The sequence below is a fragment of the Python bivittatus genome, unplaced genomic scaffold, assembly GCF_059951505.1.
Source record: "Python bivittatus isolate LINGU-HERP-01145 unplaced genomic scaffold, Pbiv_v1 ctg000590_np1212, whole genome shotgun sequence".
NCBI lineage: Eukaryota > Metazoa > Chordata > Lepidosauria > Squamata > Pythonidae > Python > Python bivittatus.
The window spans coordinates 23,223,585-23,233,421 of record NW_028277086.1 but is presented as its reverse complement, the minus strand read 5'-3'; the positions used below and the strand labels follow the sequence as shown (position 1 = coordinate 23,233,421).

Below are 9,837 nucleotides of genomic sequence, written 5' to 3'. Positions count from 1 at the left end.
TGCTAATTGTAATGTAGGCATTAGAGGAAAAGTGGGGAAATGCATTCCTGTTTTTCTCCCACTTAACAAGGAGTCTCAACAGAAAAGAAATATTTTCATTCATGTTTACAGTTAACCCAATGCAAATAATAAATTACTGCCAGTGAGAGACCACCATCCTTTATACAGTACAAATTTCAACTTTCATAGCCAAATTTTGAAATTTTCAACACCAAAGTGGATTGAGTTTAATGGGATCTTTCTCCAAAATGAACCCAAGCTGGTATATTTAGGTAATTTGTCAAGGCTGAAGTTACATTCAACTATTTAGTAAATTCATCCAAGTGACTAATTCAGATTAAATGAGGCGATTGGCTTTATTTGAAAATTGGCAGGAACTACACATTTCAAAAACATATATTAATAGAGCATTCCATTTTTCTGGTTAGATATGATGGGAACTATGTAATCCTGATTTCACATCACTGTTACTGACCCAACTTTCATGCCTCTATTTCCATCTCCAGGAACAAGATATATACAATCATTCTGCACATGAGCACCTCTTCTTTTAAAAATGAATTGGAATAACAGAAACAGAAAGGAATAATTGCTTATCTATCCTCCCAGCTGCAGGAAACATCTGTATTATGACAAAAAAATTACTCAAACAACTGGAATGAAGATCACCATGTCAACATGTAACGTGGCTGAAAAGGCTTGCACCAGTTCTTTGCAGTTTAGGAAAGAGGATTCCAAAAAGATTTGGTAACATTTATTTGAACTGGGTGAACAAATATTACTAAGCAAAGAATTTTTTGCTCAGCATTCAAATGTATTCAACATCTCTGCCCAAACAATTTAAGTTCTAAAGAAGACATTTGCTTAAATAAATGACAGAAAGTTATTTATCTCTTAATTCTTGTTTTTCGCGTCTTTCACGAAGGACTTCCTCCACATGTGGCCAAAGATAACGCTTATCCTAAAAAATTAAGACAGAGAAGACAGCCATCTAAATTTAAAATGATTGATACGAATTGCATTAATTCCCCTCCTCTGCACAGATGCTCATGACTAGGGCGACTTCATAGAGCGTATGCAATAATACAACTATTTGTCTTTTAGGGTATCACAAGATAGGTTTAAACTGTAAATGATTACCTATTATCCTTATGGAAGTTATTTCACTAAGCGCTGGGCAGCTAGTAAGGGACCTCTTTCATGGCTCTCTTCTTGTACCGTATTTACTATGCACAAGGCACACTACCTTCCTCTAATCTAATAGAATATGTATCAAGGGTTGGACTACATTATATTGGTCTTCCATGTCACTTTTTGTTATACTGCTGGCGGGGGGGAGGGAGAGGATCTCATCGCCGGATTCTTGATATAGGGTGACAATGTTTAAGGCCAACTTTGCTCTTTATCTCCAGCAACTCCAGGATATAAAGTAACTAGATCTTATTCCTTCAGCTGAGAACAAGATTGCTTTTCATTTTGTGGACTAAACAAAGTAAACAAACTTTGCTTTTATCCATGCAGCTTCATATCAGGATTCTGCAATTCACTTCTGTTTTAAGCATGATGCAGTACTAAGAACCACTTTTTATAAAGCAAGATAGAGCTTTATTATGACTCTTAAAATGGAATAAAGGGAGTACTGAAAGTCATGTATTAAGCTTCATGCTGCTAATATCTGAGTTAATTCTACACCATGTTAGCTTATTGACACTACTGGATCCTGATGATGCTAATGGGCGGAATGACCCCAATCTCTTTTTGGGGTCAGACCACTCTGTGGCTGGCTTCACACACTGCATTACACCATACCCTGATTTACTGACTAAGCCCAGTGGCAGAATTCAAAACAGCTAGGTACAACCATAACTGCGAACAGTAAAGAATGCCTTTACTTCAATGTCTTTCCTAAGATGGATAAGGCTCCTTGGAGATGATGAGCATTAACCAGTAAGTAGAATGGAGAGACCTCATGTACTAGAGAATCTGATGTACTACATTGGATGATTACTTGATTCAAAGTTTCTCACATAATCTTCTCTCACACACATGCATTCATTCTATTCAGATTAGCAGAAACTCCTTTGGGAGGATTTTTACTATAAATATTTTAAACCAACTAATCTCTACAAGGACACTGGAATTCCTGCCTGCTGAGAACCAACCTTCCCTATAAAATGAAGCTTATTCCTTTTATTAATACGAATGCAAGAATTCATACCTCTTCATATTTTGTCCACTGATCTTTAGGAAGGATTTCATGCATCAGACTCAACTGGACTGCTCTCTTGATGCGAAATATTCTTTCATAATATACCTCTTCTGGAAGTCTCTTTATTGCTTCTTTGACAACATCAGTTTCATGTATTACATCATCACGCATTAATCCTGCAATGGAAAGATATTTCTCACATTAGCTAAAATACCAGTCAATCAATTAGATGAGAAAAATGTATTTAACATTTAAAACAGTATTTAAGAATACTAAGGCCTTCAAGCTTGCATTTGGCAACTCACTGCACAATTAACTGCTGCATATGACATCAAGAAATTAATTTTTGTAGCTCTGTTAAAAGTATCTGGACAATGGATCACAGATGAATCACCAAAGCATCCCGCTTGAAACTCCAGCATAATAACTATAAACACCCTTTTAAATGTTTTCATGATGGTCGCATGACATCACCATTCTAGAGTCCCTTATCTGGAACTTCTGAACCATTCCTCTTGGAGTAACATTAAAATAAAACTACTAAAACTAAAAAAATATATTAATATTTCAGTAGCTGTTTCTAATTTGCCAGCCTTATCCTCTCAATGAGTTGGATATAGACTAAAGCAACAATTCTGAATATACTTATATGGTAGTCTGTCTTACTGAACTTAACAGGGCTTATTTTGAATAGGCATGCATAAACCTATATTATAAACTTTGATCTAGCAGAAATTATGAGAAACATTAGTAACCTGAATCCATTTCTGCACAGGGAGTTACAGAGTAGATAAGCTCATGAAGAAGAGGCTACCATTACTGCAGTGAGCAATAGATGCTCAGTGATCTTGTTACTGATGACTTTGGTTATAATGTGGGCACACGCATCTTACCCTTTAATTGTAACAGGATTTATTTCTGAATAAACATGTACAGGGGTACATAGTTCACCATATTCTTGTTTCTCTTCAGTGATGCCTGTAGCTATAGTTGGCAGTAAGACATTTATATTTGATTGCTTAGAAGTCAGCAGCCTTATATCCATCCTAAGTGAAATTGATGCCATAATGAAATAAAAAAAAATTGGGTTGATACCCAAACGGCTGGAACACTTCACTGTTTTACATTAGACAAATATATACAATCCATTGACACTGTTTGGTCAAACTGACTAACATAAGCTATACCTGTTCCTTTTTTTAGTTGCAAAATAAACTAAATAATTTAAAATAATATATTTTAATTTTTTATAATCTATTTTGTGACTAATTAAATAAACAGCAACCTTCTATATTTTTATGGATTGCTTGTTGATCGAGATTAAAAATATTATTCTATTTCAATAAAGAACTTACACACCAACAAGTAGTAGATTAGCAAATAAAGTTTATAGCTTAAAAATATTCACAGAAAATGCCCACCATATTTGTTGAATCCTTGTGCATTGTAATACCACTTGTAAAATCTCTCAAGCAGACGACCGCTGGCTGCAACTAGAAGTATGAATCAGTTAGATTAACAGCAGTACACATGTTACGTATCCAGAATCCAACACCCCCAAAACTATAAATATAGAAAGATGCTGCAACACTGTCAATAAGAAAATAGGATTGTCAGCCCAGAAAAATTCAACAGTAAAAACATGAGTACAATATTTTTCAGAAAGAAGAATTTGTATATATGTATATCAACTCTGAGACCCTTACTAAAATTCTGGGTGTAAGCAAAAAGGGCTTTTTGATATACAAGTTCAGACAGATGCTATTAACAAACTTTGTTACACCTATTGACCATTACCTTGAATGAATGCATAGTTTTAACTGTATTCAGAAGAATAAAATTGCTGGCTTCATCCAACAATTGCAGGTAACACATTTTATAGATGAAAAAATATTTTCTTCCACTTTGTATCATATAATTTCAAATGTATTAGTGGTTACAGTTAAAGACCAGTAATTCAAAGGATTAGACTTCATTATGCATGTGCAGAATGATACCTTAAAAACTTTAAAATAATGCATCTCCAAGAAAAATATGAGAAGTAAATACTCAATTTACTGCAGTAGCCAAAAAAAAAAAAAAGTATAACACCTCCTGTAATGCTTTTACTGTATTCTGATCTGAATATTGCTCTTCTAGCTTCCTTATCCCTTTATGCTGAAATGGAAATACGTGGGTCCTCCAGATTTACAATGAGCTAAGTTAATGATCAGCACTAAGCCACTACGAGGCTGGACCTCAAGAACATATGCTCTTGATCATGAACTAAATAAAAGAAATACTAGAACACATAATTTGAGGGCCATATAAACCCTAACTAATTTAGGTTCCTCTTACCAGACTTCCTTTATATAATCACCCACATAACTTAATGAAGATATTTTTATTATATTTTTGTGCCTATACAAAACATTAACCACACTGGCAATACTGCAGAATATTTGTTTTAAAACTGTAGGGGATAAAGCTGGAATTAGAAAAGGGAATAAACTTTGGGAAACAAAGAAATGTAGCAGCATCTTTGCATTCTCCCATTTAGGAAACAGTTAAACAGTTGACAAAAAAGCCCCTTTGGTTACCGACTGATAAAACAGATAGGGTTATCATCTTTTTCCCCTGATCAGTAAACTCCTGTGGCCACTAACAGCAATATCAAGACCAAGTGAAGTGAAGCAAAATGTATACTCCTGCCCTGTTCCCTCTTCTTCCAAGGTTGATGTATACCTTTTCTTCAAACCATCCTCCACTGAACAGCCATATAGCTTTCAGAAACCACTAGAAACCTTACAGATGGCTAGCAATATAGGCATACATTCTGAGCAGAACAGGAGACAGGAATGTGTAAGTTAAAAACGGCAGGGCAGGGATGACAGCTACTAGTTGGTGTCCTAGAGATCACTTTAGAGTTCCCTTTCATATCCAAGTGTTTCAGGGGAGTCCCAATTAAGGTCCAAATTCGTCATTTCATCAAAGCTTGACCGAAAAATCCTCTTGGAGCAGTGTTTCTCAACCTTGACAACTTTTAGATGTGTGGACTTCAACTCCCAGAATTCCCCAGCCAGCAACATTACTCAGAGCCTATCTAGGCGCCTGCAGAAAAACCATCAACCTACTAGAAACTCGCAAGATACAGGAGACATAAACGAACAAGCTTCTCCATCAGCGACGAGAAGCGGTTTTACTTACTGCCCTTCGGCTGGCGAAAATTTTATTTATTTATTTAGATTTATATAGCCACCCATCTCACCAACGCTCTGGGCGCCGCAGAACAAAACAAACAGTTAAAAAGAAATATAAACAACTATTAAAAACAATCAGACATAAATAAAAAAGAAAAATAAATAAAAACCAACACGCAGCAGCCTTCCCCAATCCGGCGACGGGTATTACCATTGGGGGGGGGGGGGAGACAGCGTGTCTGCCCTTTCCTATATACGGCCATTTACTCTCTTACCAGAGTTCAAAGCACAGCTAAATTCAGTGGGGTTTTCTTCGAAGGAGCCACGTACCAACTGCGATGCAGCCACACCTGGAGGCCGAGAACCACCCTAAGCCCCTTATCGCTTCTTCGTTCTCTTACCATCATTATCGATTAGACCAGGCCTGCCTGGGTCACGCAACGACACAACCGCAATTACACCGCTTTCTTTGGCGGTTAAACTGCCCAGATTAAATTTCCCCTTTACTTACGTACCTGGAGCCCTCCCCGCCATCTTGACCTCTACAAAAATCGCATTGCCTCTCGGGAAATGGACGTACGTCTTTAGACCACGTGCCCACAGCACGTATTGTCACGTGATGCTGACGTCTACCGCATGTTATTAACAGTTCTGGCTAAGTCCAAGATGAGTTTGGAAGGTTTCAGCAACGTGTCTTTTCCTGCTGCGTAAGAATGGGCTAAGAGAGTAGCTCCAAGCAACCCTAAAATGAAAGCCAAGGCTATTATTCCCTTGTATGATATTATACAATTGGCATAGGACAGAAAGACCCTTTCTTTTTTTATTTAAAAATGTCAAAATAGTGATATGTGTTACAGATGTTTGAGAACGTTTAAACATTGAGATTTCCAATATTAGCCCTTTTATTAATCTTCATTCAACTCTCAGGCTGTGGAAGCTGGAAAAAAAATCCTGTCATGCAGCGAAGGCCGTGAAAGCTGAAAAGAGGCTGAGTATTGCAGCAAGTCAACAATCTGAAACTTAACTCCAAAGCATCCAAGAAGAAGGTGGTTTATCAAGGCAGGACTTATTCTCCAGGAGCTAACTTCTATCATTCTAGTTTGTCTTTTTATCAGAAGCAGTTATTTCAAATTAATTCAGTGACATTCACATCTCACACTAGATCTTGGACATCATTTGGGATTAAATTCAAGTTACTTCCTGCTCTTAGATCCTGGCTGTTGTAGAAACCCATGCATATACTGTATGTGAAGAAGGTTTTCTCCTACAGACATGTACGTTCAATATATTAATGTCTTGAAAATATGCCATTTAAACTGTTCTGGTGGAATGGGTACTATGTGGTAAAGCTTCTCATAGCTTTTATAAAGCCTTAACAGGACTCAAGTTGTCCTAAGTAATTTAAAGTGATTTTTTTCTTTTCCATTTTTGTTTTGACAAGACATGCCTTTACCCAGTTTATAATAAAGGGTAATTGAACTCATCCATTATTGCAATACATGGTGGATTTCATTCTCCATTTCAAGAACACCTTGCCATTTTGGTCAGGGAAACGGGATACAGCTATCAGTGCCTTCTGAAAGTTTTAGCTTATCATAGATTCATACTAATAAAAAGGGCCATTTAGCACAATTCCCTGTTTTGGTGTACATATCTAAATTAAAAGGTGCCCAATACCTGACTGCATTGTGGGATGGAAGTACTTGAGTACTTAGAGTGCTTCATGTGCTCTCTATCTTCTGAAGGCTAAATATTTCCAGTTCCTTAATTATCTTTCTACAGAATTAATTTTATGGGTTCCAGTTCATCCTTTTTGTCCTTCTCTGAACCTGTTGCTGTTTCTCTGAACCCTCTTTAGAAAGTGACATCCAAAACTGGACACAATATTCAAGGTGGGATCTGACCAAAGAACAATGGAGTGGGGAGATTTCTTCCTATGATTTGAAATGCAAATCCCCAGCAGCTTCTCTGAAACATCAGAGAAGTGCCTAAATATTTGGGATTTGGACTGAGCATTTTAAATATTGTAATTGCAATACTGTATATCCAGAAAGTGCCAGCTTTACTGGCTATTTAACTGCCTCTAAAATTATCTCCAGCTTTGTTAATATAACATTCCGCCTCCCATTTTCTGTTTTGATTTTCCACTTACCAAAGCACTTATGTTTTTAACATAAGAATAGGCCACATTTAAATTTAACTGCAAGACTTTATATTTTACACAACGGAATGATCAACTTTAAAAAAAAAAAATTCTGGCAGTGTTTGGAGAAATTCTAAGCACAATTGGACTCCCCATCTGTACCTTATAAACCCACTTGGCGTGCTTGCAACTTTTCTTACATTTTTATTTATTTATTTATTAAATTTGTATGCTGCCTATCTTCCCTGGATGGTGACTCTGGGTGGCTCACAAAGTAGTCATTCCATTCAAGAGATGACATTTGAAGAGATCTTCAGAATATAGAAATTTGTGCAGTATTTTGCAACTCAGAGTTGACATAAAAAAGGTATGGTCTTAATATGGAATTTAGATTTTTTAAATGTTCAATTATATTCATAGGGTGGAATGTATTTATAATCAACTAAAGAAATTTAGTACTTTAGAACTTTACTTTTCTATAACGTTTCAGTGTTAGAGGTGTTAAAGAAGTTTCAGTAATAGAGACATTCCAACACCTGGGATGAGCAGAATGCTTTATTTTTTTATTTGCTTTATATAGCTGCCATCTGATAGCAATTATACATCCCACATATCATAGAATAAGTGCCAAGTAAGATTGCCTAGAAGTGATCCAGTTTATAATCAAGTTGAATGCTGACAAAATATTCCCATGGAGTGAATCAGCAGACTGAAAAAAGCACACATTCCTTAGTGCCTCTTTGTACTATGAACCAGTGCTAATATGAAAAACTGAAAAAAACCCAATTCTTCAGAAAATATTTATAAAATCTTCATGCTATATTCTGGAAAGTGCCATATCCAAATATTAGGTTTCTCCTTTTCCTTCTGAGTTAACCTTCCCAATCATTTGGATTACTATTAATCAGAATAGTTTAATGTGAAAACATACTTTGGAATTACAAGTTAAATCCAGACTGCTTGTAAGATGCAGAATGTCTTACCATGGTGTCACTCACACAATACTAATACCGAGTTCCCTGTTTGAACATGATTTCTTAAACTAAATAACGGAAAACATTTTCCCATTTTGGACCCACGCTGCTTTAAGGAGCCAATCCAATCATGCAGCAGAATGAAGCAGCAAAAACTTTGCTACAAGACACCTTACCTCTATGGTATTTACCCACTAGCAAGAAGGGATGTATATCAGCTTCAGTAAGTACGTCTGCTTGGCTCCCCTCAGACTAATAATAGTACTGAGGAAATTATAGGAACTTTGGAGAATTTGACTACTTAATTGTGAAGGCATCTGGGGAATAAGAATTAAGGAAAAAAGTCTGTGAAGGTTCTGCTTTTCCATTTAAAATACAGATGGTGACTTTGTACACCACGGACATCCTAGGAAGCAACTCAGCTGCAAACAGTTACAATTTCTGCATTGGACACACAGCTCTATTCTGCAATGGTTCCATTGTGATCCTGTTCTAAGACCATATTATCAAATATGACCTAGATTAGAACAGCAGATACAGAAATCATTTGCATATAGACCAAGGCCAGTGAATCACCCATGCAATGCAAAAGTTGAGAATGGGATGGAAGTGCATCGACAAACCCAACGTCTCTAAGACACTTCAAGTTATCATGAATTGAGCATTCATATTGGCAGGATGGTCTCTCCATCAATGGAAACCATACCTTAAGTCCTAAAGAATACATAAGGAAATTCTGCTAAAGGTACTTCTAACTATCTTACAGACCTGAGCTGTCAATGCATAAACATCTGCTTTGGGAAGCTGGGGTGATATATCATGCATACCTGATATTGCTAAATGCTCCAGAGAATATCACACTTATATTCACTGAAATCAAGAACTCTCATTAATTATCAAGCAACCTTTTTTTCTTTAAAAAAAGAAATGTTTCTGCAGTAGAGTTTGGAATATGCTACAACTAATTATGCAATTGTAGAATGACACTACAAGCATGCAAAACAGACCTGAGATGAATACAGTCCCTAAAATAAATGAGAAATTATGAGACTTTTGGTTTGGTGTGATTTATAGTGATTATGGTTACAGAATACCTTCAATTTGATAAGGTATTTTTAATTTGTCTCACATGTAACCTGTACCTGCATAACCATCCCTCCTTCTCCCACCTTATGCCAGTTTAAATCTTACATCAGTTTCATCAGTCTAGTAACTCCACTGCGTCTGATGAAATGAGCTGTATCTCACAAAAATGTATGCCTTCAAATAAGTTTGTTAATCTGAAAAGGTGCTACCCGACTCCTGATAAGACAGCACTAAAAATAGCAGGTT

At 36.4% G+C, this 9,837-nt stretch overlaps 1 protein-coding gene across 1 annotated transcript; it reads right to left on the bottom strand.

The window, feature by feature from the left end:
• Window positions 1-331: 331 nt before the first annotated feature.
• On the bottom strand, window positions 332-6,024 carry UQCRB (ubiquinol-cytochrome c reductase binding protein). Its single transcript, XM_007428877.4, has 4 exons — window positions 5,904-6,024; window positions 3,631-3,702; window positions 2,219-2,385; window positions 332-961 (listed from the first exon to the last, which is right to left on the bottom strand). The coding sequence occupies exons 1-4, from the start codon at window positions 5,920-5,922 to the stop codon at window positions 884-886; spliced, it is 336 nt and encodes a 111-aa protein (XP_007428939.1). The 5' UTR covers window positions 5,923-6,024; the 3' UTR covers window positions 332-883.
• Window positions 6,025-9,837: the final 3,813 nt, after the last annotated feature.